Here is an 18,253-nt window from a genome sequence, read left to right as displayed (position 1 = left end):
CATATATATATGTGTGTATATATATATATATATATATATATATATATATATATATCCATGTAAAACATTTTCCCATTAGACATAATTCTCTCTCTCTCTCTCTCTCTTTTTTTTTAGGGAGTATTGTCATTTTTATATTCGCTTGGCCTATCCAAGAGCATTTAATATTTTTCCAACTATTTAAATCTGTCTTTACTTTTATGGCAAGTGTTTTGTAATTTTGCTCATATAATTCTTGACTTTTCTTTGGTAGATAGATTCCCAAATATTTTATACTATCGACAGTTATTTTGTTTTTTTTAAATTAATGTTATAATTATAAAAAATTTTTTAACAGTACATATGCATGAGTAATTTTTTTAATAACATTATCCTTTGTATTCATTTTTCCAAATTTTCCCCTCCCTCCCTCTATTCCCTCCCCTAGATAACAGGCAATCCCATATATATTAAATGTGTTACAGTATAACCTAGGTACAATATATGTGTGTAAATCCAATTTTCTTGTTGCACATTAAGAATTGGATTCTGAAGGTATAAGTAACCTGGGTAGAAAGACAGTAGTGCTAATAGTTTACATTCAATTCCTAGTGTTCCTTTTCTGGGTGTAGCTATTTCTGTCCATCATTGATCAACTGGAAGTGAGTTGGATCTTCTTTATGTTGAAGATATCGACTTCCATCAGAATATTTCCTCATACAGAATTGTTGAAGTGTACAGCAATCTTCTGGTTCTGCTCATTTCACTCAGCATCAGTTCATATAAGTCTCTCCAAGCCTCTCTGTATTCATCCTGATGGTCATTTCTTACAGAGAAATAATATTCCATAATATTCATATACCATAATTTACGCAACCATTCTCCAATTGATGGACATCCATTCATCTTCCAGTTTCTAGTCACTACAAAGAGGGTTGCCACAAACATTTTGGCACATACAGGTCCCTTTCCCCTCCTCACTATTTCTTTGGGATATAAGCCCAGTAGTAGCACTGCTGGATCAAAGAGTATGCACAGTTTGATAACTTGTTGGGCATAGTTCCAAAGTGCTCTCCAGAATGGCCGGATTTTTTCACAACTCCACCAACAATGTATCAGTGTCCCAGTTTTCCCACATCCCCTCCAACATTCATCATTATTTGTTCCTATCATCTTAGCCAATCTGACAGGTGTATAGTGGTATCTCAGAGTTGCCATTAGACATAATTCTCTTCCTCCCATTTAAAAAGAGCTAAGAAAATATACATTTTTCTGCAGCCTTGAGACCACTGATTCTCTTATCTGTATATGGATATAGCATAAGCCCTTTGGAGTTGTGGTTTATCATTGTATTAATCAGAGCTAGTTAGTCTTTCACAGCCGATTATCTTCACAATACTACCTAGTCATAAGGAAGCTTATAATCTTTTTTTTAAAATTTATTTATTTTTTTTTTTAGGCTGGGGTTAAGTGACTTGCCCAGGGTCACACAGCTAGGAAGTGTTAAGTGTCTGAGACCAGATTTGAACTCCAGTCCTTTTGAATTCAAGGCTGGTGCTCTATCCACTGCGCCACCTAGCTGCCCCCAGAAGCTTATAATCTAATGATGGAAGACTACATATGAAATAAATCTGAAAAGTACTGTTAGAAGGAGACTAAGTGGGAGGCAAAAATTCAGTAATTCTGAAGTGGCCCCAAGGTGTAAAATTTGCTAGTCTGAGCATTTTCTGCAAAATAGAAATTTTGAGAGGAATTGCTAATCAGAATAAGGTATTATAGAATGGAATCATCTTCCAAGGGGAGTAGGATTTTGAGCTGGAATGATCTTCCAGGGAGAAATGGCTGCTCAGTCTTGATGGGAAAAAAAATCCAGAGAATCAAGAATGAATCCAAAAAAATAATGAAGGATTTAAAGTGACTAATTTTAGTACTTATTTAGTAGTTATTTAAAGTACTTTATTACTTTAATTCCTATAATATATTTTTTCAGTCATTATACAAGTGCTGTGCTATCTTTTAGGTTCTACTTCTTTGCCACTGCAAAAAGCTAATAGAAATGTTTTGCTCTTATGGAACTTTTTATTTCCCCCCTGTAATTTCCTTGGGATATGATACTAAAAGTGATATCTCTGCATCAAAGTGTATAGATTAGTACCATTTTAGGCATAGTTCCAGTTTCTTTTCAGAATGACTGTGCCACTTAACCATTTTCTCAGTATAGTATTCATATGTACATTTTCATGTAGCCCCTCCAAAATTTGTACTTTTTTTTGGTCACCTTAACCAATCCAGTGATTATAATATGTGTCTTCAGAGTTCCTTTAATTTCCAGTTCTTTAATTGTTATTCATAAGAGTTTTTTTTTAAATATGATTATAAGTAGTTTATAATTCTTCCTCTGAAATCTACTTGGTCATATCCTGTGACCATCTGTTAAATGGAGTAACTCTTATTCTTCTTAATTTAGGTGACTTCCTTAAATGTGTTGGATATTACATCCTTATCAGAGAAAAATGATACAGACATTTTCCCCCTTGTTAAACCATTTAAGAAATGAAAGATTTTAACTGGTTATAGATTAGGAGTATGTATTTTGAGGCATGAAGGAATGATTTGCTCAGAGGCAGAAGGAGCTCAGAGAATAACATCCATTTTTCCAGTTTAGAGCAGTTTTAGAGAGATCTGAATGTTGGATATATGATTTTTATTAGTAGACTTTAGGCTATCATTGAATGATCTTGGGCAGGAGCCTTCCATTCATATTTTTACTTCAAAAAATGTACCTACCTTCTACTATTTTTTGGGAATATGTAACATTTAGATAAAGCACAAATGTATTTTTGAATTAAGGAAAATTATTTTTGACAGTTGTGTAAAGAATTAAAAAAATAAAAGCAAGTAACTACAAGCAGTGATTAGTTAGTAATCTTTTATCCACATATTTGATGTCTGGATTTGGCCAGTAAGAGCATGGAAAGAAGAGGCAAAATATAATTCCTTTGGAGGTAATGCCATGATTATAAATCTGAATGTCAAGGAAGATGTAATTATTTTTCCAATTATTAAATGAGCAAAGGGAAGATATTGAAGGAAAAAAATCTTGACTCAACTCAGGATTCGTTCTACCAGTAAGCCTCTGAACATCTGAGTCCAAATATCATCTAGGTACTTGGGAATATGAATATAAGAGTATAAGAATATGAAGTTTAATATAAAGATTTAGGAATCCCACTTCATTGACCTTTGAAGCCATAAAAGTAGATTAAATGGGCAATGCTGGAAATGTAAATTTTGAAAACAAAAGAACTAAGGACCAGAACTATTAATATCTAATACCTAGTTGGTGCAGGAGGAGAAATAAGAACCAATTTAAAAGTTAGGAGTTCCAGAAAAAAAGTCATAAAATATAAATAAAGGGAAAATATCTGGGAGGAGATGTTTGGGAATGGTTTTAAATACTACAGAAGGGTTAGGAAAGATGAAATTTTAGAAAAGACAATTGAATTTAGCTTTAGATCATCAGTTAATTTGGCAAGAACAGTTTCAGTTGTATGTTGGTCATGAAAAATATTAGGAAGAGAGTGAGTGTGCCTAGTGAAGAAATAATGTAGAAGGCAGTAAATATTGAAGACTTCCTTCTGGAAATTTAATAGTGAAGTAGAAGATAGAAGATGATATATTGATAGTTAAGAAAAATGTGTGTATATATGTGTTTGTGTGTAAATGAAAGGGGGATCATGTTCAGTAATAGAGAAGAGATTTGAGGTGATAGACAAGATTTTTAGATGAATATAAACTGGTAGAGTTTTCCAATTTGGTTTTGTAGTGAAGACTTAATGTCTGACACATAGTAGAGGCTTATAAATATTTTGTTAGGGTGATTGATCTTTTCACTCAGAAAAGTACTAGAGATGTTTGAATTGGGTATCAAGAGAATCTGGCAGAGATGTTTTAAACTGGAAGAAAAGAAATTTGATAGTGCCTTAAGGGTGAAGAATAGATACCATAAGAATGAGGCAATGTATAGTAGATGGGGAAGGACCAGGGATAGAAGGAAATGTCAAGAGTTCAAGATTAGGGAATAAAAAGAAAAATGAAAGCTTATGCTCTCACAAAACTTTTATTTTATTGGGAAGGCTTCCAACATATAGTAGTCAAGGTAACTCAATGGAATTGACATGAACATATACCACTCTTGTTGGATAAAAAGAGGTTTTCCTTTGGCTGTCAGTGATTTAGGAAGATAGATGAAAGAAGCAGGATGTTTGAAAGGAAATTTGGATATTTTAGTCATGAGGCAAGAAGAGGAAGGAAGAAAAAGAAACTTACTGAATAAATCAAACCCAGCATTCTAATTAGAATATGTGTGTTGAAACTTCCATTAAATCAGTCCTCAGGTTTGATAGCAGCTGGACAATTTCTGGGGTTACATTGAGCAAATGTTTATTTATCATCTATTCTCATAAAAGCACTGAGGGAGACAACTGTGTACATCTAGTATTTATATTAAGTTCTAGGCTTTTAAAGTCAAAATAGCTCCAGACTCCACAGTTGAGTCAAGAGAACAGGGAGGTAAAACTATTAAATTGAATCTTTTAGATCTTTAGATAGATTGATCTACACAGGTGTTTGTCTGTGAAATCTTCTGCTAACACATTAAGTAAGTATCTGGTGCTGCTGACCACATTTGCCAGAAACTAATGAACATTATTTCTTTTTTCTAGGATATGGACATGTATAGGACCTAGATTATGAATTCACTTATAAAAAAATTCCCTCTATCTATTCAGGTTGGAACTTTTAATGACAATTACAATGTTAGATGTGCCTAAAGTTGTGATAGGTTAAGTGACTTTCTTGGAATCTCATAGCCTAGATATGTTCAGAGGCAGGACTTAAACCTAAGTTTCGTTGGCTCTAATAGTATGGCTGTTGTCACTACATCTTGACTGCCATCTCTTTTTGTCTCTGTCTCTCTCCTCTGACTCTGTGTCCGTTATTCTTTGTTTCTATCTCTGTCAGTCTGTTTTTCTCTCTTCTGTTCATCTATAGTATTAAATCTTGCTTTTAGCGGGTAAAATATATTTTTGCCATTATTCTTATTATAATTATTATTTTTACCTAAGGAGTCAAGACAAAATAGTACAGTGGAAGAAGATTCGGAAGGAGACAATGATTCTGAAGAATTTTATTATGGAGGGCAGGTAAGCGATCTAATCTTTCAAATCCACGGCTAGTTTTGGTATTTAGGATCATATTCTTGAGATTATGAATGGAAGTATTATGTTGAAAAACATCATTATGTTAAAGTGCTTGGGTCCATTTTTGGATTTGTTAGGAAAGCTGCATAACCCTTCTGTTCAAGGTTTATGATGCTTGTCCTATCTTTAAATGTTGCTGTATCAATTGAGCTAGGAGAATGAGAGAGCCAATTCAAATAAGTTCTTACTGTTCAATTTTCAGTGTGAGCATTCATACCTGGGAAATTGGCAATCATGAGAATCAAGGATTGATTTTTATTTTGTTGATAGCGTAGACCAGGGGTTCTCAAACTACGGCCCGCTGGCCAGATGCAGCCCACTGAGGACGTTTATGCAGCCCGCTGGGTTATGGCAAATGGGCTGAGGGGTGGAGACAGTGTGAGCTTTTGTTTTTACTATAGTCCGACCCTCCCACAGTCTGAGGGACAGTGAATTGGCCCCCTATTTAAAAAGTTTGAGGACCATTGTGAAGAAGAAATGATGGAGAAAATGTTAATAATACAGATTAAATATAAAAGTGAGTCCTGCCATACATTTTTATTTGGGGATGCTGATTGTTAAACAATACAAATGCATTTATTAAAATTTTCATTTAAAAAGGTATTGATCTCTACACCTTTAAAATCTAGGAAAAATAATAGCTATATTAATATTTTGTCTTGAACTTCAATTATAGTCTCAAGATTCTCTTTAGATCTATGAAGAGGCTCAATATATTAATCTGATTTTTGTTCCCAGTTTTTCTTTCATTAACTAATTGTGTTTTTCTTCAACTCAAGGCCTTGTTAGTTCATAATAGCTTTAGGAATTGTCAATGAATTTGATTACTTTTACAAATGTGAATTTCATCTCACCATTTCATAGTCAATTCAGGCTCCCTTAACAATACACGTAATGAAACTTATAATAAAGAGATAGAAATTGAATTTAGCAACAAATGATTATACTTAGAAACACAAATATGAAAAATTATTAATAACAAATTTGTTTATTTTCTATTTTTGCACTTTGACTAAATCCAAATAAATCTGGTTCTATAATGACATCATTAAATATAAATTTTATAGTATTCTTTGGTCAGTAAAAGTTAATAAAAGAAAAACATAAAAAGGGATAATATTCTCACAATTTCAGTCTTAGAAACTGACTTAAAGGTATTTCTGGAGTCTTGGATGGAGAAAATAGGATATCAAAGTATAAAACTTTTTTTTGATTTATAACAATGCAGCCACATAATGTGTTGATGTTCTCTTTCTAGAATTAAAGGCTGCTTTAGCCAGTAAGTCAGGCTAAAATATTGGTCTATGACAACTCTAGTAGTTTTCCTTTTTGAAAGAAATTAAAAATTTTATGATGGTTACTTCTGTACATACATACATATATATATATATATATATATATATATATATATATATATATATATATATATATATATATATATATATATATATATATATATATATATATATATATATATATATTTGCAGAGAGGAAATGAAAATGCCTTCCTTTTTAACTTGAGATTTGTGGAATTTTTCTGACATTTTGTTTTACTATGTATTTTATTTCCTCCTTGAATTCAACTTCTGGGGACCAAAGCAATCTTACTTTTAATATTTTATAGAAAATAATGAATTCATCTAAATCCTTTGTGTCTTTAAAAATTTCAAAGCAAATCTAATACTGAGTTATTTTTTTTCTACATAAAGCAAATGCAGAATATTGAAGTAGATCCATAGTACATTGGGTTGACAAGGTGATTTGTCTAGCAAACCATTTTTATTCATGATTATTTTGGTTTCTCCAACATCCAAATACCAAGTAATTTCTAAATCAGTCATTTTCACTAGGTGAACTATGATGGGGAGCTTCACAAACACCCACAGCTGGAAGCTGATTTGACAGCAGTGAGAGAAATATATGGGCCTCATGCAGTTTCTCTCAGGTACATAATAATTTTATTGAATAAAATTGAAATTAATACCTGGCTGAACATGGGGATTTTCCTTGATGTTTTATATATGGAAATTTGCCTGGGGTGAACTTTTTCAGGTGCTGTATAATGAAACATTTCTCATTACTGTCTTCACAAACTCCTGAAGTTTGTGTTTTGTTTTGAGACTATTCTTTGTGACAGGTTATCCATCATCACAGTGTTCAGGTGCTCATAATTTAGATTATTTCAATTGCTTACTGCAATTACTTATTTAGAAGCACTCACTTTGTGGGTCTTCACACCCGGGTTTGACAATAATAAATTATTGTAATTTACTTGGCAAATTGGACACATACTGTTATCATAAATTAAGTCCTGTTTTAGCTAAACTATAATAACATATAACAATCAACAGCATGTTTCAGCGGATAAATATGTAGTTTAGGTTAGAGTCAGGAAAATGAGGGTTGAGATTTTGCTTCTGACATGTGGTAGATATGTGGTCACATGTACTTAACTTATGAGTGCCTTATCCAACTCTCCATGATTGCAAGTGACCAGTTGATAATTTTCATGGAAGGAAGGTTGCACATGAGGATTTCCTATGCTGATGCAATATATGTCTGGACAAAAACAAAAATAACTTAGATTCAAATTACAATAGTAAGGCTGAAATAATAATTAAGGGAACACATTTAAATAATATATTTTGAAAATTCCATAATTTGTTCTATGAGTTATGAATAAATTTTGTTAAATATTGTTTTCCTCTTAATAGGAATGAAAGAATAAATCTTTATTCAAGTTTCTGTCTCTATTTGAGAAAATTCCCTGATCTACTCAGAGTATTGTAGTAAGAATGGATTGCATTTTGATTAGGTCAGTTACTAACCTCAGAATAACTGTGGGGTTTCTGGAATAACCTGAACCATTGCCATGGGATGGAAAAGAAAAACATTAAGGAATTAACATTGAGAAAGAGCTCCCCATTTATGTAAATTAACCTTCCCCAGAGACTCAGGTTTAGAAAATTGTTCAAGTGAAAGAAAATGCAGGTTAATTAAAACTACATATAACTTTGAAGTTAAAATTCTAAGTTAAGTTAAACTTCTAAGTTTATGGCAATGTGGATGACAGTTCATGAAAACTTTCACCAGAAAAAAAAAATTAGTATAGTGTCAAGAGAAAGGGATTGAGGATCAGAAGATCTGGGGTCAAATCCCAGTTCTGCTATTGATTAACTTGATGACTTTTGGAAATTAATGTAGCAACAAAATTCATCTGGAAGTACAAAAGGTGAAGTGTATCAAGGGAATTAATGAAAAAAAATTACAAATGCTTTTGGCCTAGCAATACTAAATCTAATACTATATTATAAAGCTGGAGTAATCAAAAGCATTTTTTTGATTACTAAGAAATAGTGGTAGATCAATGGAATAAATTAGATACATAGAACACAATCATCAAAGCCTGTAATAATCTAGTATTTGTTAACCCCCCAGCTTCTGGAATAAGAACTCAATCTTTGATAAAAATTGCTGGCAAAATTGGACAATAACATATCAGAAACTTGGCATAGACTTATATCTCACACCACATACCAAAATAAGGTCAAAATGGTATGACTTGGGCCTAAAGGATGATACCACACAAATTAGGAGAACAAGGGATAATTTACCCGTCAGATCTTTGGAGAATGGTGAAATTGATGACCAAAGACGAACTAAAGAACATTATGAAAGACAAAATGGATAGCTTTAATTAATCAAATTAAAAAGTTTTTGCACAAACAAAACCAAGAGAAATGATTAATAGGAAAGTGTAAAGCTGGGGAAAAATCTTTATAGACAGTGTTTCTGAGAAAAGTTTCATTTCTAAAATTATATATAAAGAACGTGTCAAATTTATAACCATACAAGTTATATTCTGCAATTGATAAATGGTCAAAGGATATGAACAGACAATTTTTAGATGATGAAATTAAAGCGATCTATAGTCATATGAAAAATGCCATAAATCACTATTGATTAGAGAAATGCAAATTAAAACAATTCTAAAGTACCATCTTATATATCTCAGATTGGTTAAGATGACAAGAAAAGATGATAAATTTTGGAAGGGATGTGGGAAAACTAGAACATTAATACGTCATTGGTGGAGTTGTGAAATGATCCATCAATTCTGGAGAGCAGTCTGGAACTATGCCCAAAGGACTATCAAATTGTATATACCCTTTGACTCAACAGTGCCACTACTGGGTCTGTATCCCAAGGAAATCATAAAGGAAGAGAAAGGACCCACAGTGCAAAAATGTTTGTAGCAGTTCTTTTTGTGGTAGCAAAAAATTGGAAAATGAGTAGATGCTCATCAGTTGGGGAATGGCTGAATAAGCTATAGTATATGAAGATAATGAATATTATTTTTCTATAAAAATGATGAACAAACTGATTGTAGAAAGGCCTGGAAATATTTACATGAACTGATGCTGAGTGAAACAGGCAGAACCACGAATACATTATACATAATAACAGTAAGAATGTGTGATGACAACAATGAAATATCTGGTTCTTCTCAGTAGTTCAGTGATCCAAAGCAATCTTAATAGACTTTGAAAGAAAATGTCATCTGCATCTAAAAAAGAACCATGGACATAAAATGTAAATCAATACATGCTATGTTCATTTTTTTTTCTGTTTTTTCTCTCTCTCATGATTTTTTTCTTTTTGCTCTGATTTTTTTCTCCCATAATAATTCATAAAGCAATGTGTATTAAAAATAAGTGATTTTTTTTTAAAAGTAAATTAATGTCAAATCTAGCCTCAAACATTTAACACTTCCTACCTGTTTTATCCTGGGCAAGTCACTTAACCACAATTGCCTCAGGGGAAAAAAAAAAGTAAATTAATGTAACATGTTTAGCAAGGAACTTGGATTGGATAATTTATTATTGCTTCTACTCTAAAATGTTACTCTCCTGTAAATGAAGCTATTGCTTTTATTCACCTAAGCATTCTTGGGAAAAATTCCACCTCCACCTTGTGTTTCAGTGAGAATTTAAAAAGTAGTCCACAAGAGTTGATTAAGTACCTATATGACAGCTACTGTAATAGATGTGATAGATACAAAGACAAAAATGGAGAAGTCCCTGCCCTTAAGATGTTTACATTCTGTTGGGAATTCATCATGAAAACATTTAAGAAAAGATGGGATAGATTAAATATGCAAAAAAATAATATAAGACAATTTAGAATAAGGCGTCCCAATATGGATGATTAGTAAAAGTCTTCTCTAGGAGATTAGGGCTGGACACCTAAGGAAACTATTGTAAGAGGTAAAGATATAGAAGGAAAAGATAATAAGTTACAGGAAAGTAGGTAGAAACACATAGGAGATGGAGTATCATGCAAGAGAACTACAAGCAGACTAATGTAGAAAAGATGTCTGAAACTAAATTGTTAGTCACTAAAAATGTCAAAGAAAGGAGGTAATTTTAAGAGGTAATAAGTCAGATTGGTATTGTATAATGATTTTTTTTTCAACTGGTGGAGGAAGGATTAGAGAAAGGAGAGATTTTAAAAAAATAATAGGTTTTTATTTATCCAAATATATGCAAAGACAGCTATCAACATTCACCTTCACAAAACTTCATGTTCCAAATTTCTCTCCCTCTATTTCTCATCCTCTCTTCCATAGACAGTAAACAATCTGCTATAGATTAAACACATGTAATTTTTCTAAATATAGTTCCATATTTCTCATGCTAGGCAAGAAAAATTAGATTAAAGGGAGGAAAAACCATGAGAAAGAAGAAAAGAAACAAACCAAGAAAATAAACACTACCATCCCCCCAAAAGTGAAAATACTATGCTTTCATGTTTCCATAGTTCAGGTGAGAGATTTGAAATAGTAAAATCCACTAAGGGGCATAAGAGTGGTGAGGAGCACTTGAGCTAGCATGATGGACATATGAGTAAGAAATAAACTTGCAAAGAGAAGGTAATACCGATAAGACTTAGCAACCTATTGGATATGGATATGGAGAGTGAGACATCTGAGGTTGACAAAGCCATTAAAACTTGGCTGACTAGAAGGGTTATGCTGCCCTTTATAGAAATTTGGAGGGAAGTTAAGAAAAATGGTTGGGTTCTAAAGAAAGAGATGGGACAATGAGTTCTGGAATCTACTCTATATTGGTCTATGGATTATCATTCCTTATACATTTATATAAATGGTTTGCAAATATAATTAACTTCTATTCTTTCATTATTCAGAAGAAACTGTTGGGAAAACTGGAAATTAGTATGGCAGAAATTAGATATGGACCCACACTTAACACCATATACCAAGATAAGATCAAAATGGGTCCATGATTTAGGCATAAAGAATGAGATCATAAATAGATTAGAGGAACAGAGAATAGTCTCCCTCTCAGACCTGTGGAGGAGGAAGGAATTTATGACCAGAGGAGAATTAGAGATCATTATTGATCACAAAATAGAAGATTTTGATTACATCAAACTAAAAAGTTTCTGTACAAACAATACTAATGCAAACAAGATTAGAAGGGAAGTAACAAATTGGGAAAATATTTTTAAAAGGAAAGGTTCTGACAAAGGTCTCATTTCCAAAATATATAGAGAACTGACCCTGATTTATAGGAAACCCAACCATTCTCCAATTGATAAAAGGTCAAGGGATATGAACAGACAATTCTCAGATGATGAAATTGAAACTATTTCCACTCATATGAAAGAGTGTTCCAAATCACTACTGATCAGAGAAATGCAAATTAAGACAACTCTGAGATACCACTACACACCTGTCAGATTGGCTAAGATGACAGGAACAAATAATGATGAATGTTGGAGGGGATGTGGGAAAACTGGGACACTAATACATTGTTGGTGGAGTTGTGAAAGAATCCAGCCATTCTGGAGAGCAATTTGGAACTATGCCCAAAAAGTTGTCAAACTGTGCATACCCTTTGACCCAGCATTGCTGTTATTGGGATTATATCCCAAAGAAATACTAAAGAGTAGAAAGGGACCGGTATGTGCCAAAATGTTTGTGGCAGCTCTTTTTGTTGTAGCTAGAAACTGGAAGTTGAATGGATGTCCATCAATTGGAGAATGGTTGGGTAAATTGTGGTATATGAAGGTTATGGAATATTATTGCTCTGTAAGAAATGACCATCAGGAGGAATACAGAGAGGCTTGGAGAGACTTAAATCAACTGTTGCTGAGTGAAATGAACAGAACCAGAAAATCACTATACACTTCAACAACAATATTGTATGAGCATGTATTCTGATGGAAGTGGAAATCTTCAACATAAAGAAAAGCCAACTCACTTCCAGTTGATCAATGATGGACAGAAATAACTACACCCAGAGAAGGAACACTGGGAAGTGAATGTAAATTGTTAGCACTACTGTCTATCTACCCAGGTTACTTATACCTTCGGAAGCTAATAATTAATGTGCAACAAGAAAATGGTATTTACACACATATATTGTATCTAGGTTATATTGTAACACATGTAAAATGTATGGGATTACCTGCCATCGGGGGGAGGGAGTGGAGGGAGGGAGGGGATAATTTGGAAAAATGAATAAAAAAAAAAGAATGAAGACAGAAAAAAAAATAATTAACTTCTATTCTCACAAAAGCTTCATGAGTTAGGTATTATTATCCTCAATTTTCAGATGTATAAACTGAGACAAAATAGATTAAGTGTCTTGGACATTTGAGTTGACTCTTGAAGCTGATTTGAATTCATATCTTTTTGTGGCTAGTTCTAGACTTCTATCCACTTTACCTTTGGCTACCTCGATTTGTCATCTGTTTAATGGAGATAATGTTAATACCTTCCTTCCAGGGTTGTGCAAATCAAATGAGATAATATTTTTAAGCACTTTGCAAAATTTAAAGCACTAAAAAATGCTAGTTAATTTATGGAACTTTAATTACCTTATATATCAGGAACAAATAAATTGAAGAGTATACAGACATAGAGGAAGAGGTGGGTGTAGACAATGCATGAAGTTAACATTAAATCAAATAAAGGAAGATTGAACAAACACACTATACAATTTGGTTTGTTCTATACAAGAAATTGGTTTTTAATAAGATGATAAAGATAGCTGATGAATAACTTAGAGGAAGGGCAAAGATTGGTGAGAGAGTAAGAAATCATAAGCAAATATATATCTTGAAGTCAGAGAGCAAAGTATAAATGATAATTAAAAAGAAATAAAATCCTGTGATCCAGTCTGAAGTATATAGAATAAGAGAAGACTGAAAGTGGAACAGAAACAGATTTCATCTATTAAAGCTCAACAGTTTTCATCATACTTCCTTCACTTTTATAAAATAGGGAATCAGTGGGCAACAAGAGGGAAAAAGTATAGGAAGATAAAATGAAAGGAAATACAAAATGAATTATAATCATGAAGGTGAATGGAGAGAAACCTACTCATAAACAGAGAATAGGATTAAAGATTGGGCTAGAAAGTAGATCAACAATGTGTTGTTTATAGGAAACACATTTGACCAATATTCATGTACTTTAAATTAGGAGTTAGAACAAAACAACACATTATACTTTAAGAAAACTCAGAAAGAACAGGAAAGCGATTCTCATTTCAGGCAAGGTAAAAAGCAGATAGAACTAAAAGATAAACAAAGAAACTACATTGTGCTTAAAGGTATCATAATTGAATCATTATCAATACTTAATATATACACATTGTACTGTACTAAAGGAAAAATGTATCAGAAAGAACAGGAAAGCGATTCTCATTTCAGGCAAGGTAAAAAGCAGATAGAACTAAAAGATAAACAAAGAAACTACATTGTGCTTAAAGGTATCATAATTGAATCATTATCAATACTTAATATATACACATTGTACTGTACTAAAGGAAAAATGTATCTGAATTATAGGGAAAAATCTACAGTAAAACTATAATAATAGGGAACTTTAAGTTAGTTATCCCTACTTTAAGACCTAGCTAAATTTAATAGATAAATAAAATGAAGTTAAGAATCTGAATGACACTTGAAGAAAATTTAGATGATAAAACTAGTGATTACTAAATGAGAAAAGAAAATAGTTGTTAATTTTTTTCAATCTCCCTACAACTTTAAAAATTAAGATATTACAAAATTTATAGATTTTGATTGGCAGGAATTTCAACCATATATTTTGTTCACCAAAATGTGATTAAAATATAGTCAGTAAAAAGGTTGTTGAAGAAGGGGTTAAAGATGATTCTAGTTTATATGATATTTATGTTTCTTCTCAACTACAAATCATCTGATACTTCCCATTTTAAAATTCCATAATCCATTTGTCATAGGAGTCAGGAAGAGTTGCATCTGAATTTGAGCATTCATGAGTCTAGAGAAAGGAGAAATCTATGAACCATGTGCACTAAAGAAATAACTGTCTCCAAAAAAAGTCTTTTATTACATATTGGAATAATTATATATATTGGAAATATTATATATATATGTATATATATACACACACACATATACACACACACATACACACACACATACACACACACATAAATATATATCCCTGAAACATTCTCTAAGACCAGGCCCCTGAACTTACTGCTTGTCTTTGAAAGCAGTCCTTTTTTTCATTCAATCTTTTCAAGAGAAGGTAAGGGCTAATGAGGTAGGACCCAGGATCAAAGTGGCATTCACTGCAACAGGATAGCTCTCCTTTAGTTGCATTTCTGTTCCACTACTTTTAGCAGTACCTGAATGCCAAACAATATTTTTATTTGCCAATGGATTATCAGCATATGTGGACTTTCTTTTCTAGCATTATTTAGGTAAAAAATTCAATTTTATTTGAAGTTCAGGTCTGCATTCTCTCCTTTCCACATTAAGAAAACAAAAAAAAAACTAAAAGTCTTCACCAAGATATATAGCCAAACAAAACAAATTAGCAATTTTCTTCTCATTTTTAAAAAAGCAAACACTTAGAATTTTTTCATTATTTAGAAGAATTTATAGCATCTTTAGATATAATTTCTAAAAATTGTCCTGTCTGCCAAGATTTCTTTCTGCCTGACAAATTTTCATAATCCTTGGATCTGCCCTGAAAATTTCTCACAGACTAGGCACTAAAATGCATATTTAGCACACACCCAGAGACTGCTGAGCTTGAAGTGTCAGAGAACATTGAGTTCTTCCTGATTGTCTACACATTTCTGACCTGTTGATGTGGAAGTAACTTCATAATGAGAATAGTTTGTCATCTGATATCCTTGTTTGTTGCATGCTTTATCTTCTGGAAAATGTGGGAGGGAAGAAGAATCTAAGGATTAGAGAGTTTAAAAAAAAACTCTCCAAATCCTACAGCCTGGTATATTTAATCCTTAAATGACAGAGAAAATTTATTTTCAAAATGTCAGTTAGGGTGTCACCCACTTTAAATAAATTAGACCCATTAATAAGGTTTACATTTAGAGAAGTGATGGTAATTCTTTTTCTTTTTCTTTTTCTTTTTTTTTTTTTTTTTTTGAGAGAGAGAAAGAAAGGATTCATGAAATTCTAGCCTGGTGCTACTAAATACTTGTTTATTGAAAGCATTTTGTGTCCAAATTTCAAGGGGAATAAAAGGCCAACACAACTTACTTTATGCATTCATACATTTATTTCACAGAAATACTTTTAGAGGCATCTTGATATGTCTCCTTATTTTATAGTTAGAGCTAATCTATCCAAAAGTTACATGACTTGCTCAGTGTCACTTGATGAATGGTAGAAAGAGTATTCAAAGTCAGGGCCTCTGATTTTAAATTCAGAACTCTTTCTAGTATACTATTCTGAATCAGTGAAAGTAAAAGGAGAGTTGCCCAATTTTAAGCTTGGAAGTTCAGAATATAGATATGGAACAGGTATTAAAATTTCTAAAGACAGTTGCCTGAGCTCTTGGTCCCAGTGTGATAAAATATATACTATCTAGTTAGCTTACAGTTTTCATTTTTTCTTTTTTTTCCTAAACATTGATTTGGTCAAGGTGTAGCATAAGTGATTATTTTGAGTTATTATAAGCTTATGTGCTTTATAATGTAAAATCGGTTGCCTCTCACTATTCAAAGTACATTCATAATTCAGGCAGTCAATTTAATTCTGCCAATTGCTATGCACTCTTCCCATGTTGTGAGGCTACAGAGCCAAAGCTGATGACTGCAAAGGCTCCATCTGGGCAAAACTGTAATCACGCTTTGTAACATCTCAGCATGAATGTGAAATTACTGGCATTTATATGAAAATAGTATTCACAATGGAAATAGTTTTTGCATATATACAATGCTATTTGTGAATTCTTTGAAGTGATGCATAAAAACAAAAAAAAAGTAACTATTTACAGATCTACACCTGCAGAATCTAGTTAATTGCAGACCTTTTAATGTCTTTGCCTCTTTACAATTCTGCATGCATTCTACCTTACTCTGCAATAGAACATTTCTATCTACTTATTCTTTTGGTTGTACAGGAAGTAAAGGGGGGGTAAGAAAGAACTTGTAACGAAGAACAAAATATTTAACAAAGCATTTAAGATGTGTTTGCTTATTGAAATGTAAAAGTAGAAGTTATCTACATTGGGAATTCCTTAAAAGATTGTTATGTATTAAGTTTTTCATTATGCAGTTCTTTCCCATGATTGGCAAATAATTTTGAAAAGAAAGCATCTAAGTATTTATTTACTGATATTTCTTCCTTATATACAGGATTGAGTGAATGGATCTTTTATGTCTTGGTAAGATGAGCAGAAATGTTCCTTCTTTCTCTTTTCCCAATTTCCAATATTAATGACAGATTTCCTATGTATTCCAACTATGGTGGTCCTATTATAAATCATCTGTGTGTGATATTCACAGTGTCACAGATGAATGTGAAAATGTTTCTTTGCTTATCATTTACTACCAAATAAATTAGAATTTATTTGGTGGAAATAAATTAGAAAAATTTCCCTACAAACTACCCTCAATCTATTATTCTAATCTTATCTGGGAATATGGCAGTTAGGTGGCTTAGTGGATTGAATGCTGGATCTGAAATCAGGAAGGTATGTGCCCAAATCCCATCTCAGATATTTGGTAACTATATAAGCATGTTATTTAACTTCTGTTCCTCTCAGTTGTTTAAACTGTAGGATGCATTTAATAATAACATATATTGCCAACCTAAATTTTTATTAGAATATAAAATGAAAGAATATTTGTAAAATATTTGCCATGTAAATACTATCTCTTACTAGTTTTTACAGCCATTTGTATATTCTAAACTACAGCCAAATGGGACTACTTTCTGTTAATAATTTTTATCCTGCCATCTTTTGTTATTTTGGCTTTTGTCCAGAAATAACCTGAGAGTGATTTCTCTATTCTAAAGGATAAGATCTCACCCACATCTCTTGATTAGGCATTGGGAAGTAATTTCAGCATCTAAATTTGCTATCCTTTACTTTGGAGCTATGAATATAGATGTTTGTTTCTATGTGTACACACACATATTTTGATAACCACTTCAATATATTTCTTTTTCTTTGTAATTCTATGGAGTTAATTTTATATATTAAAAATCAGTATTCCAAGTTGGGATTCATAAATTTCAACATATGACTAAAGGGGTCCATGATACTTAAAAAAAAAAAAAAAAGATTGTGTCAGTGCTTGTATCCAGAATTTCGAGTCCCTAATTTCTATTTAGGCAGCAGCTTCTTTTCTGCTTGTCTCCTTTCTCTGTTCAGAAGACATTAAAAGACAGTAGAACATTTCAGCTTGAGTACATACACCTAAGGGTTCATCTCCCCAGAATTTTAGAAAGCATGAGTAGGAAATACATAACACATTTACCAAATCAGTTGAAATAATAATTAGCAACCAAAGGAGTATTCTGAGATTGAAAATAATTTTTTGTCATCATGTTAAAACTCTATTAAAAGAAACATATAGCATAATTTCTTTTAGCAACTTTTTGTGGTTACTTTTTTTGTTTGTTTGTTTGTTTGTTTTGGATGTCTCTTAATTAGAAATGTCTAACAGCAT

At 32.2% G+C, this 18,253-nt stretch overlaps 1 protein-coding gene across 2 annotated transcripts in view; it reads left to right on the top strand.

Annotated features, from left to right (window-relative positions):
- Positions 1-18,253, top strand: part of PARP8 (poly(ADP-ribose) polymerase family member 8) — a 229,707-nt gene that overhangs the window by 136,728 nt on the left and 74,726 nt on the right. For both annotated transcript variants that reach the window (XM_074282550.1, XM_074282549.1), the window contains exons 7-8: positions 5,106-5,183; positions 7,091-7,185. In XM_074282550.1, the coding sequence (XP_074138651.1) occupies positions 5,106-5,183; positions 7,091-7,185 (173 nt within the window). The remainder of the gene's footprint in view (positions 1-5,105; positions 5,184-7,090; positions 7,186-18,253) is intronic.

This window comes from Sminthopsis crassicaudata, chromosome 1, assembly GCF_048593235.1.
Source record: "Sminthopsis crassicaudata isolate SCR6 chromosome 1, ASM4859323v1, whole genome shotgun sequence".
Classification (NCBI taxonomy): Eukaryota; Metazoa; Chordata; class Mammalia; order Dasyuromorphia; family Dasyuridae; genus Sminthopsis; species Sminthopsis crassicaudata.
The sequence above is the reverse complement of the archived record's forward strand: the minus strand, read 5'-3'. Positions and strand labels throughout refer to the sequence as shown.